This window comes from Mustela nivalis (genome assembly GCF_964662115.1).
Source record: "Mustela nivalis genome assembly, chromosome: 3".
NCBI classification, from domain to species: domain Eukaryota; kingdom Metazoa; phylum Chordata; class Mammalia; order Carnivora; family Mustelidae; genus Mustela; species Mustela nivalis.
Window position 1 is genome coordinate 9,385,986 of NC_139022.1, and position 27,376 is coordinate 9,413,361.

The window sequence follows — 27,376 nt, forward strand, 5'->3', positions numbered from 1 at the left end:
TTCTGTTCCATTGATCTATGTGTCTGCTTTTGTGCCAGTACCATGCTGTCTTGATGATGACAGCTTTGTAATAGAGCTTGAAGTCCAGAATTGTGATGCCACCAACTTTGGCTTTCTTTTTCAATATCCCTTTGGCTATTCGAGGTCTTTTCTGGTTCCATATAAATTTTAGCATTATTTGTTCCATTTCTTTGAAAAAGATGGATGGTATTTTGCTAGGAATTGCATTAAATGTGTAGATTGCTTTAGGTAGCATGGACATTTTCACAATGTTTATTCTTCCAATCCAGGAGCATGGAAAGTTTTTCCATTTCTTTGTGTCTTCCTCAATTTCTTTCATGAGTACTTTATAGTTTTCTGAGTATAGATTTCTTGCCTCTTTGATTAGGTTTATTCCTAGGTATTGTATGGTTTGGGGTGCATTTGTAAATGGGATTGACTCCTTAATTTCTCTTTCTTCTGTCTTTTTGTTGGTGTAGAGAAATGTAACTGATTTCTGTGCATTGATTTTATATCCTGACACTTTACTGAATTCCTGTACAAGTTCTAGCAGTTTTGGAGTGGAGTCTTTGGGGTTTTCCACATATAGTATCATATCATCTGCAAAGAGTGATAATTTGACTTCTTCTTTGCCGATTTGGATGCCTTTAATTTCCTTTTGTTGTCTGATTGCTGAGGCTAGGACTTCTAGTACTATGTTGAATAGCAGTGGTGATAATGGACATCCCTGCCGTGTTCCTGACCTTAGCGGAAAAGCTTTCGGTTTTTCTCCATTGAGAATGATATTTGTGGTGGGTTTTTCATAGATGGCTTTGATGATATTGAGGTATGTGCCCTCTATCCCTACACTTTGAAGAGTTTTGATCAGGAAGGGATTCTGCACTTTGTCAAATGCTTTTTCAGCATCTATTGAGAGTATCATATGGTTTTTGTGCTTTCTTTTATTGATGTGTTGTATCACATTGACTGATTTGCAGATGTTGAACCAACCTTGCAGCCCTGGAATAAATCCCACTTGGTCGTGGTGAATAATCCTTTTAATGTACTGTTGAATCCTGTTGGCTAGTATTTTGGTGAGAATTTTCACATCTGTGTTCATCAAGGATATTGGTCTATAGCTCTCTTTTTTTGATGGGATCCTTGTCTGGTTTGGGGTCAAGGTGATTCTGGCCTCATAAAATGAGTTTGGAAGTTTTCCTTCCATATCTATTTTTTGGAACAGTTTCAGGAGAATAGGCATTAGTTCTTCTTTAAATGTTTGGTAGAATTCCCCCGGGAAGCCATCTGGCCCTGGGCTTTTGTTTGTTTGGAGATTTTTAATGACTGTTTCAATCTCCTTACTGGTTATGGGTCTGTTCAGGCTTTCTATTTCTTCCTGGTTCAGTTGTGGTAGTTTATATGTTTCTAGGAATGCATCCATTTCTTCCAGATTCTCAAATTTGTTGGTGTAGAGTTGCTCATAGTATGCTCTTATAATAGTTTGTATTTCTTTGGTGTTAGTTGTGATCTCTCCTCTTTCATTCATGATTTTATTTATTTGGGTCCTTTCTCTTTTCTTTTTGATAAGTCTGGCCAGTGGTTTACCAATTTTATTAATTTTTTTCAAAGAACCAGCTCCTAGTTTCGTTGATTTGTTCTATTGTTTTTTTGGTTTCTATTTTATTGATTTCTGCTCTGATCTTTATCATTTCTCTTCTCCTGCTGGTCTTAGGGTTTCTTTGTTGTACTTTCTCCTGCTCCTTTAGGTGTAGCGTTAGGTTGTGTACCTGAGACCTTTCTTGTTTCTTGAGAAATGCTTGTACCACTATATATTTTCCTCTCAGGAATGCCTTTGCTGTGTCCCACAGATTTTGAACCGTTGTGTTTTCATTATCATTTGTTTCCATGAGTTTTTTTCCAATTCTTTAATTTCCTGGTTGACCCATTCCTTCTTTAGAAGGATGCTGTTTAGTCTCCATGTATTTGGGTTCTTTCCAAACTTCCTCTTGCGATTGAGTTCTAGCTTCACAGCATTGTGGTCTGAAAATATGCAGGGAATTATCCCAATCTTTTGATACCGGTTGAGTCCTGATTTAGGACCAAGGATGTGATCTATATGGAGAATGTTCTATGTGCTCTAGAGAAGAATGTGTATTCCGTTGCTTTGGGATGAAATGTTCTGAATATATCTGTGATGTCCATCTGGTCCAGTGTGTCATTTAAGGCCTTTATTTCCTTGTTGATCTTTTGCTTGGATGATATGTCCATTTCAGTGAGGGGAGTGTTAAAGTCCCCTACTATTATTGTATTATTGTTGATGTGTTTCTTTGATTTTGTTATTAATTGGTTTCTATAGTTGGCTGCTCCCACGTTGGGGGCATAGATATTTAAAATTGTTAGATCTTCTTGTTGGACAGACCCTTTGAGTATGATATAGTGTCCTTCCTCATCTCTTATTATAGTCCTTGGCTCTAAATCTAATTGATCTAATATAAGGATTGCCACTCCTTCTTTCTTCTGATGTCCATTAGCATGGTAAATTCTTTTCCACCCCCTCACTTTAAATCTGGAGGTGTCTTCAGGCTTAAAATGAGTTTCTTGTAGTCAGCATATAGATGAGTTTTGTTTTTTTATGCATTCTGATACCCTGTGTCTTTTGATTGGGGCATTTAGCCCATTAACATTCAGGATAACTTTTGAGAGATATGAATTTAGTGCCATTGTATTGCCTGTAAGGTGACTGTTACTGTATATTGTCTCTGTTCCTTACTGTTCCTTACTGGTCTCAATATTTCCTGTAGAGCTGGTTTGGTGTTTGCAAATTCTTTCAGTTTTTGTTTGTCCTGGAAGCTTTTAATCTCTCCTTCTATTTTCAATGATAGCCTAGCTGGATATAGTATTCTTGGCTGCATGTTTTTCTCGTTTAGTGCTCTGAAAATATCATGCCAGCTCTTTCTGGCCTGCCAGGTCTCTGTGGATAAGTCAGCTGCCAATCTAATATTTTTACCATTGTATGTTACAGACTTCTTTTCCCGGGCTGCTTTCAGGATTTTCTCTTTGTCACTGAGACTTGTAAATTTTACTATTAGGTGATGGGGTGTGGGCCTATTCTTATTGATTTTGAGGGGTGTTCTCTGAACCTCCTGAATTTTGATGCTCGTTCCCTTTGCCATATTGGGGAAATTCTCCCCAATAATTCTCTCCAGTATACCTTCTGCTCCCCTCTCTCTTTCTTCTTTTTCTGGAATCCCAATTATTCTAATGTTGTTTCATCTTATGGTGTCACTTATCTCTCGAATTCTCCTCTTGTGGATCAGTAGCTGTTTGTCCCTCTTTTGCTCAGCTTCTTTATTCTCTGTCATTTGGTCTTCTATATTGCTAATTCTTTCTTCTGCCTCATTTATCCTAGCAGTTAGAGCCTCCATTTTTGATTGCACCTCATTAATAGCTTTTTTATTTCAACTTGGTTAGATTTTAGTTTTTTTATTTCTCCAGAAAGGGCTTTTATATCTCCCGAGAGGGTTTCTCTAATACCTTCTATGCCTTTTTTTAGACCAGCTAGAACCTTGAGAATTGTCATTCTGAACTCTAGATCTGACATATTACCAATGTCTGTATTTATTATGTCCCTAGACTTCAGTACTGCCTCTTGTTCTTTTTTTTTTTTTTTGTGGTGAATTTTTCCACTTTGTCATTTTGTCCAGATAAGAGTATATGAAGGATCAAGTAAAATACTAAAAGGGTGGCAACAACCCCAGTAAAATATGCTTTAAGCCAATCAGAAGAGATCCCAAATTGTGAGGGAGGAGAAAGGGGATAAAAAGAGGTTCAGAAAGAAAGAAAGAGGAAAAATAAAAAGAAAGAAAAGAATTAAAAAAAGATAATGAGTAAAGAAAAGTATAAATATATATATATATATATATATATATATATATATATATATATATATATATTAGATAAACTGGTTAAAAACGTTAAAAAAGAAAAGGGTAAAAGTTAAAAAAAATTTAACAGAAGAAGAGAAAAAAAATGAAAAAGAAGAAAAATTTAAATTAACTGCAAGACTAAAGAATCATGGGAAGAAAGCCTTGAGTTCCGTGCTTTGCTTTCTCCTCCTCTGGAATTCTGCTGCTCTCCTTGGTATTGAAACAGCACTCCTTGGTAGGTAAACTTGGTCTGTCTGGATTTCTTGTTGATCTTCTGGGGGAGGGGCCTGTTGTAGTGATTCTCAAGTGTCTTTGCCTCAGGCGGAATTGTACCACCCTTACCAGTGGCCAGGTTGAGTAATCTGCTCGGGTTTGCTTTCAGGAGCTTTTGTTCCCTGAGCACTTTCCTTAGAGCTCCAGAGGATGGGAATACAAATGGCAGCCTCCTGGTCCCCAGCCCGGAGGAGCCGAAAGCCCGGGGCCCTATTCCTCAGTGCGCCCTCAGAGAACAGTGCCCAGTAACTCCAGTCTGCCTGACCTCCGGCAGTGCTCCAAGCTCACCGAGCCTGTGACCGGTTCCAGGTAACCCCGAGCTCTGTCTCTGTAGCCAGCTTCCCCGTTCTAATACCTGTAAGGTCTGCGACACTCAGACACCCCTGATCCTTCTGTGACCCTGCGGGACCTGAGGCCACGCTGACCCTGTGTGGGCTTCATCCCGGTTTCTGGAGCAATGTCCCTCAGAGGAACAGACTTTTAAAGGTACTGATTTTGTGCTCCGTTGCTCCGCCGCTTGCTGGGAGCCAGCCCCTCCCCCCGGGTCTATCTTCCCATCGCTTTGGATTCACTTCTCCGCCAGTCCTACCTTTCAGAAAGTGGTTGTTTTTCTGTTTCTAGAATTGCTGTTCTTCTTCTCTTCGATCTGCTGATGGATTTGTAGGTGTTTGCAATCTTTAGATAAGCTATCTAGCTGATCTCCTGCTAGCTAAAGTATTTTCAACCTGCTACTTCTCTGCCATCTTGACTCCCTTCTCTGGAATCAGTAATTAAAAACCTCCCAAGAAACAAAACCCCAGGACCATATGGATTCACAGGGGAATTCTACCAAGCATTTAAAGAAAAATTAATACCTATTCTCAAATTATTCCAAAAAATAGAAAAGGAAAGACAACTTTCAAATGCATTCTATGAGACCAGCATTTCCCTGATATCTAAAACAAAAATTCTACTAATAAAACAGACGTACAAGCTAATATCCCTGATGAACATGGATGCAAAAATTTCTAATAAAACACTAGAAAATTGAATCCAATGGTACATTAAAAGAATCATTCACCATGATACAGTGGAATTTATTTCTGGGCTGCAACGATGATTTCTTATCACAAATCAATCAATGTGATACACCAAAGCAATAAGAGAAAGGATAAGGACTATAACATCTATTCATGATTAAAACCCTCAATAAAGTAAGTTGAGAGGGAATGTACCTCAACATAGTAAAAGCCACATATGAAAAACCCACAGCTAACATCATCTTCAATGGAGAAAAACTGAGAGCTTCTCCCCTGAGGTTAGGAACATAACAGGGATGCCCATTCCCACTGTTGTTCAACATAGTCCTAGAAGTCCTAGCTTCAGCAATCAGACAAGAAAAAGAAATAAAAGGCATCCAAATTGGCAAAGAAGTCAAACTCTCACTCTTCAAATATGACATGATATTCTATGTAGAAAACATGGAAGACTCCAGCAAAACACAGTAGGAACTGATACACAAATTCATAAAGTCACAGAATAAAAAAAATTAGTGTAAAAGAATGTTGCATTTCTACACACCAATAATGAAGTAAAAGAACAAGAAACATAGGAATCGATCCCACTTCCATTTATACCAAAAGCAATAACATATCTTGGAATAAACCTGACCAAAGAGGTAAAATATCTGTAGTCCAAAAACTATGAAACACTTATGAAAGAAATTGAAGGTAAAACAAAGAAATGGGAAAATACTCAATGCTTATGGATCAGAAGAACAAAAATTGTTAAAATGTCTATACTACCGAAAGCAAGCTACACATTCAATCTACACATACCGATAGCAATCCCTATTGACATACCACCAATTTTTGGTCAGAGCTAGAAAAAACAATCCTAAAATTAATATGGAACAAAAAAAGACCCCCAATAGGGTGCCTGGGTGGCTCAGTGGGTTAAGCTGCTGCCTTCGGCTCAGGTCATGATCTCAGGGTCCTGGGATCGAGGCCCGCATCAGGCTCTCTGCTCAGTAGGTAGCCTGCTTCCCCCCCCCTCTCTCTCTCTGCCTGCCTCTCTGTCTACTTGTGATCTCTCTGTCAAATAAATAAATAAAATCTTTAAAAAAAAGACCCCCAATAGCCAAAGTAATCTTGAAAAAGAAAAGCACAGCTGGAGGTATCACAAATGCCAGACTTCAAGCTATATTACAAAGCTTTGATCAACAAGACATCATGGTATTGGCACAAAAACAGACACATAGATCAATGGAACAGAATAGATATCCCAGAAACAAACCCTCATCTCTATAGTCAAATAAACTTCAACAAATCAGGAAAGAATATCCAATGGAAAAAAAGACAGTCTCTTCAATAAATGATGCTGGGAAAGCTGGACAGTCACACGCAGAAGAATGAAACTGGATTATTCTCTTACACCATACACAAAAATAGACTAAAAACAGATGAAAGACCGAAATGTGAGACAGAAATCCATCAAAATCCTAGAGGAGAACACAGGCGGCAATCTCTTCGACCTCAGGTGCAGCAACTTCTTACTAGATATATCTCCACAAAACAAAAATGAACTATTGAGACTTCATCAATATAAAAACTTTCACACAGGGGAATAAATAGTCCACAAAACTAAAAGGCAACCTATGGAATGCAAGAAAATATTTGCAAATGACATGACAGATAAAGGGGATGTATCCAAAACCTATAGAGAGCTGATCAAACTCAATACCCAAACCACAAATAATCTAATTAAAGCATGGGCAGAAACATGAATAGGCATTTCTCCAAAGAAGACATACAGATGGCCAATAGACTCATGAAAACATGCTCATCATCATTCAGCAACAGAGAAATACAGATCAAAACCCCAATGTGATACCACCTCACACCAGTCCGAATGGCTAAAATTAACAACTCAGGAAAAAATAGATGTTGCAAGGATGTAGGGAAAGGGGAATCCTCTTACACTGTTGCTGGGAATGCAAACTGGTGCAGCTATTCTAGAGAACAGTATTGCAGTTCCTCAGAAAGTTAAAAATAGAGTTACCCAATGACCCAGCAATTGCACTACTAGGTATTTATCCAAAGGATACAGAAGTACTGATTCAAAGGGGCACCTGAACCCCAATGTTTACAGCAGCAATGTCCACAGTAGTCAAACTATGGAAAGAGCCCAGAAGTCCATGGACAGATGAACAGATAAAGATGTGGTTCAGGGGGTAACTGGGTGGCTCAGTCTTTTAAGTATCAGCCTTTGGCTCAGGTCATGATCCTGGGGTCCTAGGATATATAACCTTGCATCAGGCTCCCCTCCCATTCGGGAACCTGCTTCTCTCTCTCCACCCTGATTATCCTCTTTCTCACTATCTCTCTTTCTCTCAAATAGATAAACAAAATCTTAAAAAAAAAAAAGAAAAAAAAAGATGTGGTTCATATACATAATGGAACATTACTTGGCTATCAAAAGGAATGACATTTTGTCATTTGCAATGATCTGGATGGAACTAGAGAGTATTATGTTAAGTGAAATAAGTCAGAGAAAGACAAATACCATATGACTTCACTCGTATGTTGAACTGTAGAATCACTATATTGTACACCTGAATATTTCACTATACGTTAGCTAACTAAAATTTAAATAAAACCTTAAAACTAAAAAAAAAAAAAAACTTTAGAAAAGTGGGGAAAAATGAAGTTGAATCTCAGTAAACACAGGTAGCTAATGGCTCCTATACTGATCACTGGAGGGCTAACAGACAGAAAGTAACAGCCACCCTGTAGACTGAGAGAATTTCTCTTCCAGGAAGCCTTTGTACTTCTTGCAACCCATGTGGGAGAAATAAAACTGTGTCCCCTGCCCACCCAGAGGGGATGATTGATGTGGCATGGTGTTCCCAGGGTAGGTGGAGGGAGCAGGGAGCAGGGAGCAGGGTAAGGATTTGGGGTGTCCTGCTCTGTTACTATTGCTTTGGGTTTTCCAAAATGATCCTGACTTTCAGTATTTGGGTCTTTGTCCCCAGGTCTGGTGTGTGAATTTTTGGATCAGAAAAACCTGTGTGACATTTCCTGGCTCTGCTCCCATCTGCTGAACAAGAGCTTGTCCTGGTCTTGAGGACTATGATGTAGGGAGGGCAAAGTATATCTGTGCTGGCCATATTGCTTTTCCCCTCACATTTGGTAGGCTGCTGTCCCTGTGGCTTACATTGGTCATTGGTTTCTCAGAGTGGGTTTATTTTTGTTTTCTTTTAGCTTCCTGTAGTTCGTTCAGTGAGAAATAATTTGTGGCCACTTTGGGTTCTCCTTACAGTGTGAGCTTCGAGTGTTAAATAGGCTTTTTCTTCAGTTCACTGTTTAAAATTGTGGTTATCCACTCTGTTTTTCAAGGAGGTATGAATACAAATGAAGAAGAAAGTATGTTTTACTTTTGTGGCTGACCATCCTTGCTTATTATTCATGTTGACTTTTCTATTCCCACATTTGAAAGGGAAAAGAGCATGGACCAGCCAATAGGGATAGAAGGAAATGAGGTTAAGCATTGTGAAGACTGGAGATCATGTCTTTTCTTCCTCATATTCCCAATGACTAATGTCCCTAAGTAATTGCAACTAGTCAAACTGCACCAATTTTCAAATGATTTCTTTAATTTCACAAGTTCCCTACAAACCTGTTACAATGGCTTAAACAAGTACAACACAACTGTTTCTGGCAAGGGGGCAGAGGGACTGGAGTCCTCATGCATGGTTGGTGGTGGAACCACTTTGGAAGATAGTTTGACAGTTCTTAGCATTTAAACACAGTCTTCTCATACAATCCAGACATTCCACTCCTAGATATCTACACAAGGGGAATGAAAGCATACACACAAATCTGCATGTGAGTGTTTATAGTGGCTTTATTAACATTTGCCAAAAATGAGACACAACCCACATGTGCTTGTGTGGAAAATAGACAAACACACTGTGGTTTGTGCACACCATGGAATCCATCTTAGCAGCAAAGGAGGATGGAGATGCAGCAGCAGGAATGAGCTTCATGGGCATCACAAGGAATGGAAGGACCTGGCCACAAAAGGCTACATGCCATTGGATTCTGTGTCTGTGACACTCTGGAAACTAGGTCCCCATGGATGCCTGGGTCTGTGGGTGGAAGAGGGAGGAGTAGAGGTTGGGGGATGTTGGAAGTGGTTTTTGTTGTTTGTTTTTGTTTTTGTTTTGTTTTTTGCTTTCATCTATAAAAGGCAATTATTCTGAGAATCTAAAATCTGGACAAAGAATGTTGAATTTTTTAGAAAAAAGCCTACTCAGGATTTTGTTGTTTCTTCCTAATACATTAACAAATGTAATAATAAGGAGGAAAGAAAAATCTTTTAAAACAGTATTGCTTCAATTTGTCTTCAGTATAGGATTTAAAATATTTCTATTATATTGAGGTAAAAGCTCAATTTTTTTTCAGTGTTCCAAGAATCATTGTTTATGCACCACACCCAGTGCTCTATGCAATACATGCCCCCCTTAATACCAACCACCAGTCTCACCCAATCCCATGTTCCCCTCCCCTCCAAAACCCTTAGTTTGGTTCTCAGAGTCCACAATCCCTCATGGTTTTTCTCCCCCTACGATTTCCCCCAGTTCACTTCTCCTCTCCTTCTCCCAGTGTCCTCCATGTTATTCCTTATGCTCCACAGGCAATTGAAACCATATGATAGTTGACTTTCTCTGCTTGACTTATTTCACTCAGCATAATCTCCTCCAGTCCCGTCCATGTTGATACAAAAGTTGGGTATTCATCCTTTCTGATGGAGGCATAATACTCCATAGTGTATATGGACCACATCTTCCTTATCCATTTGTCCATTGAAGGGCATCTTGGTTCTTTCCACAGTGTGGTGACCGTGGCCATTGCTGCTTTAAACATTGGGGTACAGATGGCCCTTCTTTTCACTACATCTGTATCTTTGGGGTAAATACCCAGTAGTGCAATTGTGGGGTCATAGGGAAGCTCTATTTTTAATTTCTTGAGGAATCTCCACACTGTTTCCCAAAGTGGCTGCACCAACTTGCATTCCCACCAGCAGTGGAAGAGGGTTGCCCTTTCTCCACATCCTCCCCAACACACGTTGTTTCCTGTCTTGCTAATTTTGGCCATTCTAACTGGTGTAAGGTGGTATGTCAATGTGGCTTTGATTTGAATCTCCCTGATGACTAATGGTGATAAACATTTTTTCATGTGTCTGATAGCCATTTGTATGTCTTCATTGGAGAAGTGTCTGTTCATATCTTCTGCCCAGTTTTTGACATGATTATATGTTTTGTGTGTGTTGAGTTTAAGGAAACCAGTGAGAATGAAGACACATTGTTCCAAAACCATGGGATACAGCAAAAGCAGTCCTAAAGGGTAAATATATAGACATCCAAGCCTCACTCACAAAAATTGAAAAATCCAGAGTACAACAGCTCTCTTTACCCCTCAGAGAACTGAAAAAAATCAACTAATTAAGCTAACCCCATGCACAAGAAGGAAAATAAGATTAGAGTGGAGATCAATGAGATAGAAACCAGAGATACAGTAGAACACATCAACAAAACTAGAAGCTGGTTTTTTGAAAGAATCAATAAGATTGATAAACCACTGGTCAAACTAATCCAAAAGGAAAAAGGGAGGACCTAAATTAATAAGATTATGAATGAAAGGGGAGAGATCATGACTAACTTCAAGGAAACAGAAACAATCATCAGACATTATTATCAATAGTTATATGCCAGTAAGTTAAGCAACCTAGAAGAAATGGATGCATTTCTGGAAAGCTCTAAGACTGAGACAGGAAGAATCTGACAAACTGAATAGACCAATATCTAGTAACAAGATTGAAGCAGTGATCAAAAACCTCCCCGAAAAACAAGAGCCCAGGACCTGACAGATTCCCTGGGGAATTCTACCAAGCATTCAAAGAAGAAATAATACCTATTCTCCCGAAGCTGTTTCAAAAAATAGAAACAGAAGGAAAAGCTTCTAGACTTTTTTTTTTTTTAAATGAAGCCAGCATCACCCTGATCCCCAAATCAGGCAAAGACCCCATCAAAAAGGAGAATTTTAGACCATCATCCCTGATGAATATGGATGCCAAGATTCTCAACAAGATCCTATCAAATGGGATCCAACAGCACCTCAAAAAGATTGAAGGTTTCTTTTAGATCTACTTTGAAGAAGTGGGGTCTATTAACTGATTAATTTATTTCTTACTCATATGAGTCATGCCTGGTAACAAAATAAAATTCAAATAGTACAGAAAGATAGAAAACAAAAGGGAAAGGCTGTCTTGTTCTAAAAGAAAAAAAAATTAAATTCCATGTTTTCTGGTTCAGCGTGATTGTCTGTGTCTCTGTCCTGACCATATGAAGTGCTTGCTACTCCTCAGATTGGTAAAGCTTGGCATTCAGGTCTGTTCTTCTGCCCTTTCCATAGTAGGAGTAGGTATCTCTCTTTCTTCTCTCAGGACATTCTGCACACAATTGTATAACAATTGCTACTACCAGTAGCAGGACTTAATCACTGACTCCAGCTTCACTGAATCAGGTTGTGCTCATTTAGTCATTTGTTCAATCCCTAGGATAACTCTCTGCCTTCAGTGCCATCAGCACAGAGACAAAACTATTTTCCAGCACCCCTCCTCTGGACATGGATTCGTGTCCCTCTCACTCAAGGGTTCTGCCTTGGCTTGGGGAGCTGAGCACCTGTCCTCCACTATGCTCTATGAAACACATGACAGTGGCACACTCTGGTCCTGCAGCTACCATGAGTGCTGGGAAACATGGTCTGGGTTTTTCTCTGACCCCAGATCTTCCTGGGCCTAGCAAGGTGCTTTTAAGGCTTGCAGTCATGCCTGGCACACACCAGGTGCTCTTTAAGTGTTTGTAGACAAGTGAGTTAGTCAGGGAGCAAAGTTTGTGTCTGTCCAAAGGAATTGAAATCAGGCTCTCGGAGAGAGGCTTACACTCCCAGGTCCATTATAGCATTACTCACAATAGTTAGATATGGAAACAATCTAAGTGTCCATAAACGGAAGAATGGATGAATATGGTGTGTGTGTGTATATATATATATCACACAGCATGGATATTATTCAGCCATGAAAGAAAAGGAAATCCTGGTGTTTGCAACAACATGGATAGACCTTGAGGGCATTATGCAAGGTGACATAGTCATACAGAGAAAGACAAATACTGTATGATGTCACATATATGTGGAATGTGAATTAGTCAAAATTATAGAAACAGAGAGTGGAATAGTAGTGGCCATGGGCTGGGGAAGGGAGGACTGGGGAAGTATCGGTCAGTGTAACCAAGTTTCTGTGATGCAAGATGTCCGAGTCTTGGAGATCTGTGCAGCACAGTGCCCATAACTGATCATTCTGTGATGTGCACTAAATATTTACTAAAAGGTAGATCTTGTATTAAGTGTTCTTACCATACACACAAAAAAGTAATGATAAAATAACAACAATAATACAAGGATATTAGGAAACTTTGGGAGGAGATAAATGTGGTCTGGTGGAGGTGATGTTTTCACAAGCATATTCTCACTTCAGTAAGGTGGTTACAGACAGTGACAGGTGATGTGGAGAGCCTACTGCCTGCCAATGGTTTCCATCTGATGGCTTGAGGGCTGGTCAGGCTTTTGATCCTGTACTTGCCAGCCCTGGCAGAATCCTCTATCCCACTCAGAACCTTCCCATGGCCGCTGGAGACCCAGAGGGAACATCCCTACCCCAATGGCCACTGAGGACAGTGCAGACATCTATGACTACAGCCAGAAATAAGAACACTATTCATTTGGTTTGGAAAATCCAGCTATATAAGTAACTGTTAGTCTCTGGCTTTGTCTGTGATGCAAGCTTGTTCACTCCATGCTGAGGCCACATCCTTCCTTCTCCTGCTGGGCTGTGACCATTATAAATGCATCAAGTTTCCTCTTGGGCTGTTTCTGAGGCTGTCGTCTGGGTGAGTCCAGTTCTGTGGAGCTGCATGGCTGGAAAGGTCTGGGGAGAAATGAGGAGGGGATGTTGAGGGCCAGAGTTGTCTTGGTTAATACACTAAGGATTTCTTCTGACCACTTCCAAGTCTGCCCTTCAGCAATGTTTCTGGAAATTCCTTTTATGTTTCTCATTATTGGGCTCTGTGCATGTATGCAAGTGTGTATGTGTGTAGGGGCAGGGGGTGAGGGAAGTAGTGTACAGCTTATACCCACAACTGCATCAGATTTGCCAAGCACGCCCCCCACCCCCCGCCAAGGAGTGGATGTGTATGAGGAAATAAATGTCTTGGACACCAAGGGACACAGGAGGTAAAAGGATAGAGTGCATGAGACTTAGGGATAGGGGTCACAGAGGAGAGGTAGAGTCCTGGTGTGGGTGGAAAGACTGATGGAGGGGTACCTGGGAAGGTCTGTAAAACTGATGGATCTATCTGGACATGCCCCACCTCCCTTTCAAATGCGTAAGGAATGGACTTGGTGGTTGTGTGGAGCCAAAAGTGAGAGGCAAGATGAAGATACAAGGAGAGGTGAGCATGTTTCAGTTTTCTTGCACACTCGCTGTGGTCACACTAAATTCCCATATGCACTGTTCTACAGCTCCATAGGCCTTCTATCTCCTGTTAACATCATTTATGGCTTTGGGTTGGTGTGCTTTCCCAAATTCAGTAATGTGAGGGGATTGATCCCAAACAAAGACAAAGTATTTATTAATCCAAAATATGGGAGACATAGAACAGAGAAAGACACAGTAGCTGACCTCTGCTCTTTGTGAACTCTAAGTCTATGTAGTAAAACAGATCATGAACTCTGTAACAAGATGCTGTGTGTGGTAAATGCTGCGAAAGTGTTTTTTTGCCTTTTAACCATCTATTTTATTGTCTTTGATCTTGATTGTTGGTATCTGACTAAGGAACCTAGGTAAGTAGTGGATGATAGAGTCACACACATTTTCATGCTGTGAAAGTAGTATTTAGGGACATAAGTTCAGAAATCAGTGAACCTGATCTAAATTCTGGTTTTGAACCACCCCCCCTTTTGTTTTGAAACTCTGGGCAACTCACTTAATTTCTCCTAAGACTCAGTTCCTCTTCCATAAAGTGGGTCTAGGCCTATGTACTACCTCCCAGGGCTTTGCAAGAGTTAAGAAAACACATTAGTGCAGGGTCCTGCCCATGAGAGGTTCTCAGTAACCATGAGTTCTAACAATGTGAATGTTGCCAGGAGACCTCAAGGAGGTGTTATGTGTTTATCATTCCCCCTATGCATCCCAAATGTCATCTCATTTGTTTCTATCTATCAATAGATGGATGGAAGTGCAGTCGAAGACCATTCCCTTCTCTGTGCATGTCCGTCTTCTCCTTTCTCTGTCTAGCCACGTGCTGCTCTATTACAATTATACTTACTCACTTCCTGGGTCAAAACAGAAACAGGGAACCAGAGCCTTTCAGTTGGAAGGAATAGAAAAGGCATATTTTCCATTCTGTCATTTTATAGATGAAGAAACAGAAGCTGAGGAAGAGTTTGTCCTAGAACATAGTCCAGGAAACAGTAAGAACAAAGTTCTCCCCGTGGTATGTTGAGGGGACATTGTGAAGCAGTTTGGGCATATAGTACTGTGGACATGATTGCTTTTGTAGGTTTAACTACTGTTTCTCTCCATAGGGACACCATTTTTCCATGGATCAGGACACACCCCTGAGTCAAGCCAACAGGAAAACGTTGTGGTGGGTATTTGGGTCACTTTTCAAAACTAAAGATGGCATCTAATTAAAGTTCAGTTTTTACATATATATATATATACATATATATATATGTATATATATATATATATTTTTTTTCCTTTGTATTGTGGGTTTTTCATGGTTTAGTTCTTTCTAAAGAGGATAGACTTTATTGAAGACTCTCCTTGCATGTGCACTGTTTTCACCATCCAGCTTCCTTGTGTGAATCTCTACACAAGGACCCTGAGAAAAGCCACAGATGAACATGACTAGTGTCCGTTGCAAGCTGGCCCGTTACCTGGAGGATCTGGAGGATGCAGACTTTAAGAAGTTCAAAATGCACTTACAAGACTATCCTTCTCAGAAAGGGTGCCGACCACTCCCTCGGAGTCAGACAGAGAAAGCCGACCACATGGATCTGGCCACTCTGATGATTGACTTCAATGGTGAGGAGAAGGCATGGGCCATGGCAGTGTGGATTTTTGCTGCAATCAACAGGAGAGACCTTTATGAGAAAGCTAAGAGGGATGCACCAGAGTGGGGTGAGTGGAAGGAAGACAGCATATTTTTAAAATCATAATAAAATTCATATAACATAAAATTACCTTTTTAAGCCATTTCTCAGCATACGTTTCAGCAGTGTTAAGCACATTCCTGTTGTGCAATCAATCTCTACAACTTTTCTTCATCTTGCAACACCCTGGGGCCATTAAACAACAATTCCTCTTTTCCCCTCCCCTCAGACCCTGGAACCACCACCTTCCGTCTCTATGAATTTAACTACTCTTGGTACTTATAAATTGCATGATAAAGTATTTGTCTGTTTGTATCTGGCTTGCTTTATGTTGTATAAAGTCCTTGAGCCCCTTCCATGTTGTCACATATGACATGATTTCAGTCCTTTTTAAGGTAGAATAATTTCCTGTGGTATGCGTATACCACATTTTGTTCATTTATTTATCCACCAGTGGACATTTAGATTGCTTCTAGTTTATTGTGAATAATGATGCTAGGAACATGAAGGTACAAACCTCTTTGAGACCCTGCTTTCAGTTCTTTTGATTATATGTTCAGAAGTAGAATTGTTGTATTATATAGTGACTCTAGGTTTCATTTTTTGAGGAACCATCATAATGTTTTTTATAGTGGCTGCCCCATTTTGCACTTCCATCAACAGGGTACAAGGGTTCTAATTTTTCGTCATCATCACCAATGTTTATTTTATTTTATTTTTGTTTTGATACTAGTTATTCTAATGGGTGTGAGGTGATATCTCCTTGTGGTTTTGGTTTGCATTTCCCTATTGACTACTGATACTGAATGACTTTTCATGTGCTTGTTCACCATTTGTTTATCTTTGGAGAAATGTCTATTCAACTTTTTCCCATATTTTAATTGGGTTATTTTTTTTGTTGTTGACTTATAAGGGTTCTTTATATATCCTGGATACTAACACTATCAGATATATGATTTGCAATGTTTTCTCCCATTCCATGGATTACCATTTCATCTGTTGATGGTATTTTTTGATGCAATGAAGTTAGTATGTTTGTTTTTCGATAATTCCTTTTACCATCTTGGCTTTATCCTCTCTTTTCTTCTCATGATAGTGCTATGAGAAGTTGGAGGAAAATGGTTTTCTTTTTTCTAGTTTCTTTAAAAATGAAACTAGAATGAAATGAAATGAAATTTTCTTTAAAAATGAAAGTCAGGGCTCACCTACCCCTAGGACTATGGAGATGCTAGGAGTGAAGTTTTTATTCTTTTGGCTTGGTGTTCAGATCATGGGAAGAGCACAAGCAAGGGCTCAGAGGAATCTAGAAAATCACAGGATGGTGATGTTGAACTAGTTGAAAAGAGGAATAAAAATGGAAAAGCAGATTAGGAGAAGCATGGTGAGTGGAGCAGCAATATGGGTGAAATGAGGGAGAGACACAAGACATGGAGGCATGAGGCAGGGGTGCACGGTAGGTGGATGTTATAAACAAATTGCATATAATAACACAATTATGATTGTGTCAGTGCTTATATACTAGCTAACCAAATTTAAGTTACAGAAGTGAGTTTATTAAGCAGTTTTTACGGATTTTCATCATTCCTCATAAAAACACCACAAAACTGGCATTTTACCTTTTTTTTTTTTATTTTTTTTTTGTAGTCTGTACACGCCCAGGGCTTGAACTCACAATCTCTAGATCAAGAGTTTCATGGCCTACCAACTATACCAGCCAGCAACCTTCAGGCTGCACTTTCGAAAGAACTTTCAATTTCATTACTAAACGAAGTACACCAGTCACGAAAAGACAAATGCAGTATGATTCTGTTTGTAATAGGTACTAGAGTAGATAAATTTATAGACAAGAAGTGGTTGCCAGGGGCTGCCGAGTAGGGACTGGGGAATTTTTAATGGCTATAGAATTTCAGTTTTGCAAACAAAAGATAATTCTGGAGCTCAACCAGCCACGTAAAGTGAGCCTGAAAGAGGTTTTGGTTGCTTGTGGCTCTCTTTCAGTCAGAGCCAAGGCCTGGGTTCAATGTTGGGTGTGTCTTTGGCTGGAATCTGGCTCTTAACCACTAGGCTATTTTGGCTTCTGTAACTGGGCTATGAGATGGAAGAATTATACCTAGTAAGAAGTTTGTTTGTCTTTTGCTGGGGAGGACCAGATTATAGGGTAAGGCTTTAGATAAGAATTAAGTCATGATTTTGGCATGAGTTAATGTTTAGATTCTGTTTTGTAATTGGGGTCACCAATAGCTTTTGCATTCAGACTGAGTAGACGCCTACCAGGAATCCTTTATGTTGATATTGGGTTCATCTCCCAAATATTTCCCCTGGTGCTTAGCACTCATTCTTTTGTACCTCAGTTTCTTCAGTGAAGTGCCTCCTCTTTAGGATGTGTAATTTAGTGACTGCTTAGATCTATGATTCTTTTTTAAAATATTTATTTATTTGTCAGAGAGAGATCACAAGTAGGCAGAGAGGCAGGCAGAGAGAGAGAGAGGAGGAAGCAGGCTCCCTGCCGAGCAGAGAGCCCGATGCGGGACTCGATCCCAGGACCCCGAGATCATGACCCGAGCCGAAGGCAGCGGCTCCACCCACTGAACCACCCAGGCGCCCCCCAGATCTATGATTCTTAACTGTAGATGCATGTTGGAGCTTTCAAAATATAATAGTGCATGTGCACCCTAATGTTTATAGCAGCAATGTCCACAATAGCCAAACTATGGAAAGAACCTAGATGTCCATCAACAGATGAATGGATAAATAAGTGGTAGTATATATATATATATATATATATATATATATATATATATATGCATATACACGATGGAATACTATGCAGCCATCAAAAAATTGAAATTTTGCCATTTACGACGACATGGATGGAACTAGAGGTTATTATGCTTAGTGAAATAAGTCAATCAGAGAAAGACAACTGTCATATCATCTCCCTGATATGAGGAAGTGGAGATGCAACATGGGGGGTTGGGGGGAAGGAAAAGAATAAATGAAACAAGATGGGATTGGGAGGGAGACAAACCATAAGTGACTCTTAATCTCACAAAACAAACTGAGGGTTTCTGGGGGAAGGGAGGTCGGGAGAGGGTGGTTGGATTATGGACATTGGGGAGGGTATGTGCCATGGTGAGTGCTGTGAAGTGTGTAAACCTGGCGATTCACAGACCTGTACCCCTGGGGATAAAAATACATTATATGTTTATAAAAAAATAAAAAATATATAATGGTGTTGGTCACATCTTGGATAGACTGAAAAATATTTACTAGGGGTAGAGCTTTTTAAAAGCTTCCTAGGTGAATTTCAAGTCAGTAGGGATTATGAACCACTGAGTTAAACAAACCTGCTTGACAATTCTGTCTTGAAGACTCAGAATGTGTGTATGATTAATCCAGGCATTTGGGGGCAGGGGAGGAGGAGAATCCTGCTGGCCCATAACCATTTTGGGCATATTTAGATACTTAGTGTGGGGATGGCCTCAAAACCAGGGCACCAAGGGAAGTTTGCCAAAAACAAAGGATAGGAGAAACCTTGCCTATCTCATGTGTTTGCTGAATGATTTCTGAGCCTGGGAGAGATCCTGAGACTGGATACTGTGGGCACACAATGCTAACTGGGTAAGTGATAGTGACATCCATTGCTTTGAAATTAGGAGTGCACAAATGCCACAAACTGGATGTTAAACTGTACACCTGTCATCTGAAGTTCAAAGCTATGTTTTTGTTTGCAAGATGTCTGGGATAGTGACTTTGAGCTGTGCCAGGTGTTGAGTACTGGGTCTCAATTACATCATCTTATTCAGGAGTCCTGATTTTTAACTTTGTATTTCTTTTTTTTTCTTTCTTTCTTTTTTTTTTTTTTTTTTGTTCTTCCAGATAATGTATATGTGGTATGCCAGGAAGAAAGCCTTGAAGAAGAGTGGATGGGTTTATTGGGGTACCTAACCAGAATCTCTATTTGTAAAAAAAGGAAAGGTAAGCAATGAGGGTAGTGCTTCCTATTGCATTTGGAAACCCAGTTTTGGAAGCTGAGAAGCTTGATCATTCTAAATGTTACTTCTCCTTGGTGAGCAAAGGCCCATTTCAGGAAATCCACTAGAGCTGAAAAACAGATCAGTGTTCACATGGCTCCTTGTAGTCCCAGAACCAAGTGGAGGTGATTGAGTGTCTCAGGTTCTAAAAGGTATGGGCTGCAGACTACCTAAAGGAATAAAACTGAATAAGAGGAAAAAAAAAACAAATAAGAAGGATTTTCTGGCAAGTGACAGTACCTATGGCACTTTGCTGTTCTCCTGCTCAACTGTGTATAGGAAGATTTTGACATCCTAGAGTTTCTCGGGCTGTCCATACCCACAGTGAAGAGAATGTGTATCTCCCTTTCCTTAGCTCTGGTGGTCATCACTCCCTCTGGACCTCAGATCCTTGTTGATAGCTAATGTATGCTTGGACTTCTTCCAAATACTACCTTTCTGTCTTTACCCCAGATTACTGTAAGAAGTACAAAAAACACGTGAGGAGCAGATTCCAATGTATTAAAGACAGGAATGCCCGTCTAGGTGAGAGTGTGAACCTCAACAAACGCTACACCAGGCTGCGTCTTGTCAAAGAACACCAGAGTCAGCAGGAGAGGGAGCATGAACTCCTGGCCATTGGCAGGACTTCAGCCAGGATGCTGGACAGCCCTGTGAGTTCCCTGAATATGGAATTGCTGTTTGAGCCTGATGACCAACACTCAGAGCCTGTTCACACGGTGGTATTCCAGGGAGCGGCAGGCATTGGGAAAACAATACTGGCCAGGAAGATCATGTTGGATTGGGCATCAGAGAAAATTTACCAGGACAGGTTTGACTATTTGTTTTATATACACTGTCGGGAGGTAAGCCTCGGGACACGGAGGAGCCTGGGGGACCTGATTGTCAGCTGCTGCCCTGACCCAAATCCACCCATATATAAGATTGTGAGCAAGCCTTCCAGGATTCTCTTCCTCATGGATGGCTTCGATGAGCTGCAGGGTGCCTTTGATGAGCACACAGAGACTCTATGCACAAACTGGCAGAAGGTGGAGCGGGGAGACATTCTCCTGAGCAGCCTCATCAGAAAGAGGCTCCTTCCTGAGGCCTCTTTACTCATCACCACAAGACCTGTGGCTCTGGAGAAACTGCAGCATTTGCTGGACCGTCCCCGTCATGTGGAGATCCTGGGTTTCTCAGAGGCCAAAAGAAAGGAATATTTCTTTAAGTATTTTTCAGATGAGCAACAAGCCACAGAGGCCTTCAGGCTGATTCAGGAGAATGAGGTCCTCTTCACCATGTGCTTTATCCCCTTGGTCTGCTGGATTGTATGCACTGGGTTAAAGCAGCAGATGGACAGTGGCAAGAGTCTTGCCCAGACATCCAAGACCACCACTGCTGTGTATGTCTTCTTCCTCTCCAGTTTGTTGCAGTCTCATGGAGAGAACCAGAAACACCAAGTCTCTACCAACATCCGGGGTCTCTGCTCACTGGCTGCAGATGGAATCTGGAATCAGAAAATCCTGTTTGAAGAGTGTGACCTTAGGAACCATGGCCTTCAGAGGGCCGATGTGTCTGCTTTCTTGAGGATGAACCTATTCCAAAAAGAAGTGGACTGTGAGAAATTCTACAGCTTCATTCACATGACTTTCCAGGAGTTCTTTGCTGCCATGTACTACCTGCTGGAAGAGGAGGAACAGGGAGAGTTGAGGAACCTGCCATGGAGAAGTTCCAAGCTTCCCAACCGAGACGTGACTGTCCTTCTTGAAAACTACGGCAAATTTGAAAAGGGATATCTGATCTTTGTTGTCCGTTTCCTCTTTGGCCTTGTAAACCAGGAGAGAACCTCCTACTTGGAGAAAAAACTGAGTTGCAAGATCTCTCAGCACATCAGGCTGGAACTGCTAAAATGGATTAAAGAGAAAGCCAAGGCCAAGAATCTTCAAATCCAGCCCAGCCAGCTGGAATTGTTCTACTGTTTGTATGAGATGCAAGAGGAGGATTTTGTACAAAAAGCCATGGGCCATTTCCCCAAAATTGAGATCAGTCTCTCCACCAGAATGGACCATGTGGTTTCTTCCTTTTGTATTGAGAACTGCCACAGCGTGGAATCACTTTCCCTGAGGCTGCTTCATAACTCCTCAAAGGAGGAGGAGGAGGAAGAGGAGGAAGAAGGGGAAATGCAGCTCTCTGAGGTGGATCACTGTGTCCGCCTAGATCCTCATGCTGCCTGTACTCACCGGTAAGGTGATTTGCCTTCAGGTAGGTATTAGAATGGTAGGGCTGCCCTCCGCCATCTAGCCACCTTTCTCTGGGCATTTGTTCTTTCTGCCTGCTTCTTAACTGTCTTTACAATATGGTTGCCACAGCTCCATAATAATACCACCACCCCACATTTCTACCAGACTCCTTCAGTGGCAGAGATGGACAAGTAGAGGAAAGGGAGGTGGATAAATGGATGAGGAGAAAAGCCAATGAAGAAAATAAGCAAGTGTTTGGTAGATGCCAACTCAGCGCAAGGTATTATGTGGGTTACAGAGTTGAATAAAAATGTAAACTCAAAATGCTTGCAGTCGACTTGGGGCTCTACTGCATAGTATTCAGTTAACACACAAGGAGCCAAACAACCCCAGTGACTGTCCCAGGAACACAGAGGACAGAAAGCCTTTAGTTCTGGGTGCTGGGGGGAGGTTTATCAGAGGAGTAAGTTTTGAGCCTGCCTTGAAGGACTGGTAGGATGTGGGTGAGTGCAGGAGAAGTTAAAGGGATTCTAGCAGTAGAGTCTGGTGTCTGAGGAAAAATGTACATAGGAGACTATGCCAAGGGACATGGCTTCATTGGAACAGATATAATGAGGGAAAATTGAGGGACATAGGCCTGGAAAGGAGAGGGTGCTTTTAAGCTCCTGCACTGTGTTTACAACCAGGAAGTCACCAACAGCTCCCTCTTTGGGGTCTGTTCAGTAATGTAGGAGATCAGAGGCGAGTTGCTATGTTGGGACAGCAATGCAGTTCAGTTACCTGACCTCTGAAGTCCCTGCTTGGGAACTGCCACAGCTACGGTGGGAGGGTGGATAGTCTATGAAAGCTTGGGCTTAACCTGCACAGAAAGCACTTGATACGGGATAAAATTAAGGAGAAAGGAGACTGGCCTTTCCACCAAGAATAATAAATTTTCAGCTCCTTCTTTCATCCTTGGCATCACTAGCAGGATGACCTTTTAATTTATCATTTGGTCATCCAGGACCTCCTGCTGGGGGTTCAGTGGTGATGAAGACCCAGGCCTTGCTCATAGCAACTTAAGGTTCAATTGTGGGGATATCTGGGAAAAAAGGACAGACAGTGGAGAGGATGGGCTATGGCAAGAACACATATAGAATGCGCCAGAAACACATGGTGGGAAGCCCTTGAACAGCTGGACTCTGACACATGGAGTATGAGAAACCTGAGTGTGGGCAAGGGGCAGCTCAAACAGAGGGAACAGTGGGTTCAGAGGGCAGAGGCTGGGGAAACAATTATGTCCCTATGATGGGAAATGATTCAGAAAACCTAGAGAGGGTGAGAGAAAGGTAATGAGGGAAGGAAGCACATCTGTCTCTTAGGGCCCTAAAAACTATGTTGGAAAGAAACCTGATCAAGATTACAGAGCTATAAAGAAGGCTGGGAGAGACTTGAATTAAAACTCCTGATGAAAAGCCTGATGCCCATTTGATTGGGTGACAGTTACCTTCTTCTGAGGGCAGGAGCTTGCTTTGTGTGTTCCAGAACCTTCTGAAGGCCAGCAGCATGGATATCCCACCCCATGCTGTCAAAAGTGCAGAATTGCAGGCACAATCTTAGACACACAGAGCCAGAATCTGTATTCTAACAAGGATTGCATGTTGGAACCATGTGGAAGTCTTAAAACTATTGATATACTTGGTCCTGCCTCAGAGATTCTGACTTTAGTCCTATGGTGTGGCCTGGCTCTCTTTTGAGAACATTGGTGATGCTATTATGCAGCCAATGTGAGATCTGAGATCTGGATCTCACAGTGTAGTCTCTGGATCACTTAACAGAAAACAAGGCCTTGGGCAGGACAGCTGTCTGATGACAGAGGGAGGAGAAAGACATCTGAGGGAGGTACTGGAGGGTGTGCCAAGGCAGCCAGTCACAGACTCATGCTGTTTCCATAATAAGGTATGCAGGACAGTCTTACCATGGCCCCCTGGTCTTTGTCATTCCTTAGTAGGCAATTTTTGGTTCTGTGAGTCAGTTCTTAATCCTTGGGGAGTCTTTGAACTGGGGCCAGACACTCCTGATTTTCTTTTCTTTCTTCCTTCCCTACAATTTCAGGTTGGTGAATTGTTATGTCACTCTCAGCCTTTGGCAGGGGCTTTTCTCAGTCCTAAGCACTAACTCACTGAACCTCACTGAACTGAACCTCAGTGACAATGCTCTGGGGGACCCAGGGGTACAGGTGTTATGTGAAATGCTCCAGCGACCCGGCTGTAATATTCGGAGACTGTGGTAAGAAACTGTGTGTGTGTCTTTGTGTGTGCACGCATATCTGTGAGTGACACAGAGAGCAGAGTGGAGGAAGACCTCAGGGTCCAGATCAATGGTTTGTTAATTTTCTAGGGCTGCTGTAACAAAGTACCAGAGAAAAAGAAGCTTGAACAATAGAAATTCATATTCTCATAGTCCTGGAGTCTGGAAGTCCAAGCTGAAGGTGTCAGCAGGATTGGTTTCTCCTGAGTCTCTCTTTTTGGCTTGTAGATGGTGGTCTTCTCCCTAAGTCTTCATGTGGTCTCTGTGTTCGTGTCTGATTTCCTAAAGGATACCAGTTATGTTGGATTGGGGCCTGTCCTCATGACTTCATTTAAGGGTCTAAAACCTGATCTCCAAATATAGTCACAATTCTGAAATCCTAGGGATTAAGACTTCAACATATGATTTTTTTTGGGGGGGGGTGGACACAGTTCAGCCCATAACAAGTAGGAAAGTAAAATGGATTGGAGGTCACTTGTTTAGAAAGCTTCAAATAGGGAAGAATGATGGGGAACTGAAAGTAAGCCATTTCTTGGCGATAGGACAAAAAGTGCATGGCCCTCAATATCTTCTGTTTCCTCACTGGCCCTCATCACGGCTGAGAATTGGAGAGTTTCATCATATACAATGTCTACCTGGGCTGGACCCCATCAAAACACTTCATATAGGTTGAAATGTCACAGAGAATCTCTTTCAGCTTTCTTAATAAAGAGTGCTTGCTCTGGACTCACACTGTGAATCAGACTCACATTCCCCAAGACAATACATGAGTGTCTGGGCCATCCTACAAACACTCTTCCATCACACATCTGCATTTTTTATGAGCTACATAACCAGCACTAAAGCCCATCCCTCCAGGGTGTTTTCATACATCCCTTTCTTGATCATTATACCCACCCTAACACCAACTTTATCAATTTTATCTCCTATATAAACCAGTATCCCAGGCCCAGTAACCATGACTGTTTGCCATGATATTGCAATACAATTCAAGATCATGGGACAGAATTTGTGTTCATCTTTCCACTGTCCCTACAATGTCTGGACAAGTGTCTTAGCACACATCAGTGCTCAAAAATACATACTGAGTGACTACTGACTGGTTTTCCCACATCCACCCTTACCACCTTCCTCTTCTCCATATAGCACCATCCTATTCTCCATACAGGAGTCAGAGGGTTATTTAGAAAATTCTACTTTAATTACGTCATTCCCTTGCTTGAATGCTTTCTCTTTGTTCTTTTGATAAATTACAAATCCTCCTCTTGCCTTCAAGGCTCTGGCTGGTTTGGGCTCCTTGCCTTCTTTATCCCATGCCAGTCTTCCCACTATCCTGCTGGGTGCCCCTGTGTGATTCCATAGAGTGAGACACAAATAGAGAGACATGGGTGATGATGAGATATTTTGCAAGTAAATAGAGGTTTAGTCATGCATTCAGCTCTAGTTGGTGTGAAGATAGGGGTATAAAGGAAGATGTTAACAGGCTCTAGGATGATGAAGTATTCATCTGGAAAGAAGAATCAACATTCTTAGTCCTCTGACACAGGCACTCCTAGTTGTTGTTGTTGATGATGGTGATAACGGTGTCTTTGTGTGTGTCTGTGTGTGTGTTGGGGGGAGTTGTAAATCAAATCAAGAAACAGAGCTTCCTGCTATTTTGGTGTAGGTGGAGGGCTGGAATTTAATCATTAAACAGAACAATGGAGACAAGATTGACAGAGAAGTAGATAAGTTAAAAACCCCAGAGAGATCAGTGTCCACCTGAGGGATTTTTGCAGTGAAGAACATGTGATACAGAGGTGGGACACAGATTTACCTCCTTTTTCATTTATAAAACAGGGACATGCCTGTATATATTGTAGAGCTGACCATTATTAATGGAGGGAGTTCACTGACATACTCAGTGGTTGTGGTCTCAGGCTATGAGTTCATAAGCCTGGGAACTAACTTCACAATAAGTCTCAGCCTGCATGTGGGAGTTCTGGTAAGATCATACTCTCACCTAACTTCTTTCCTTAAAATTTTCCCTTTGTAACATGAGACCACAAATCACCCCAGTTGGTGCTGAAAACTGGCATAGACCAGAAGGCAGTGTCAGAGAAGCAGCTGTTGTTCTGATGCTTTCTGCTTCTGTACTTGGCATGAAGGTTGGGGCGGTGTTGCCTTTCCCATCACTGCTGCTTCAACATCTCCTCAGTCCTGAGCAGCAACCAGAAGCTGATGGAATTGGATCTGAGCCACAACACCCTGGGAGACTTTGGAATTAGACTTCTTTGTGTGGGGCTGAGGCATCTATTCTGCAATCTGAAGAAGCTTTGGTGAGTCTGAGCTATTTTCCTTCAGGTAACATGAGCTGTTGCTTCTGGGATCTATGATGCACTACAGTTTTAGCATGAGAATAGACTTTACTGCTCAGAAGATTTCCAGGTGTTTATCAGTAATTCATTCAGTTAGTGTTTGTTGTGGGAAGAGCCATATACTAAGTCTTAGAAATGAACTTAAGTAATCCAACAAATCATGCTCACTTTTAAGGTATTTACAGTCAAGCTGAGAAAATACAACCAGCTCCAGGAGAGTTTTGGGACTTTATGACAAGCTCTTGGTCTCCACACAAAACAGAAAAGAGGTGTTAACACACTTGATCTTTTATGAAGCCCTTCACTAAATGTTTCTGGGAGACTTGATTTTTGAATAAGAGAAAGCACTTGAAAATGGTAGGGCCATTAGGATGGCTATTATAAACAAACAAAACAAAACAAAAGATAAGTGTAGGTGAGGAGAAATTGGAACCATCATAATTGCTGGTGGGAATGTAAAATAGTATAGCTGGTATGTTAGTTCCTCAAAGTGGACATAGAATTACCGTATGATCCAGAAATTTCACTTCCAGGTATATAAAAGGCAGTGTAATCAGGGATCCAAACCTGTATTTGTACACTTGTGTCCATAGCAGCATTATTCACAATAGCCAGAAAGTAGAAACAACTCAAATACCCATGGATGAATGAATGGATTAAACATGTGGTAAGGGGGTGGGGTTGGGGGTAGAAGAATGTGGTAGATATATGCATACAGCCTTCAGGAGAATTCAGACACATGCTGCAACCTGGATGCATCTTGAAAACATTATACTAATTAAAATAAGCCATACACAAAAGGGCAGAAATGTGTGATTCCACTTATAGGAATGACCTAAAATAATCAAATTCATACAGGCAAAAAATAGAATAGTGGGTCCTGGGGGCTGGGGGAGAGAGGAGTGAGGAGTTAGTGTTCAGTATGTACTAAGTTGCAGTTTGGAAAGATGAAAACCTTCTGGAGATGGATGGTGGTCACAGTTATACAACAATGAGAAGATAACTTAAATGCTACTAAATTGTACACTTAAGGATTACAAT

The 27,376-nt window shown here is 41.2% G+C and overlaps 1 protein-coding gene across 23 annotated transcripts in view; it reads left to right on the plus strand.

The window, feature by feature from the left end:
* Window positions 1–12,828: 12,828 nt before the first annotated feature.
* Window positions 12,829–27,376, plus strand: part of NLRP3 (NLR family pyrin domain containing 3) — a 49,349-nt gene continuing 34,801 nt past the window's right edge. For 2 of the 23 annotated variants that reach the window (XM_082724066.1, XM_082724071.1), the window contains exons 1-7: window positions 14,638–14,772; window positions 14,864–14,925; window positions 15,136–15,464; window positions 19,316–19,414; window positions 19,924–21,691; window positions 23,784–23,957; window positions 26,126–26,296. In XM_082724066.1, the coding sequence (XP_082580192.1) occupies window positions 15,182–15,464; window positions 19,316–19,414; window positions 19,924–21,691; window positions 23,784–23,957; window positions 26,126–26,296 (2,495 nt within the window). In that variant the 5' untranslated portion in view covers window positions 14,638–14,772; window positions 14,864–14,925; window positions 15,136–15,181. Of the gene's footprint in view, window positions 13,168–13,667; window positions 13,729–14,613; window positions 14,773–14,863; window positions 14,926–15,135; window positions 15,465–19,315; window positions 19,415–19,923; window positions 21,692–23,783; window positions 23,958–26,125; window positions 26,297–27,376 lie in introns of those variants that run through there. The other 21 variants (XM_082724064.1, XM_082724083.1, XM_082724075.1 and 18 more) reach the window with 21 other exon arrangements.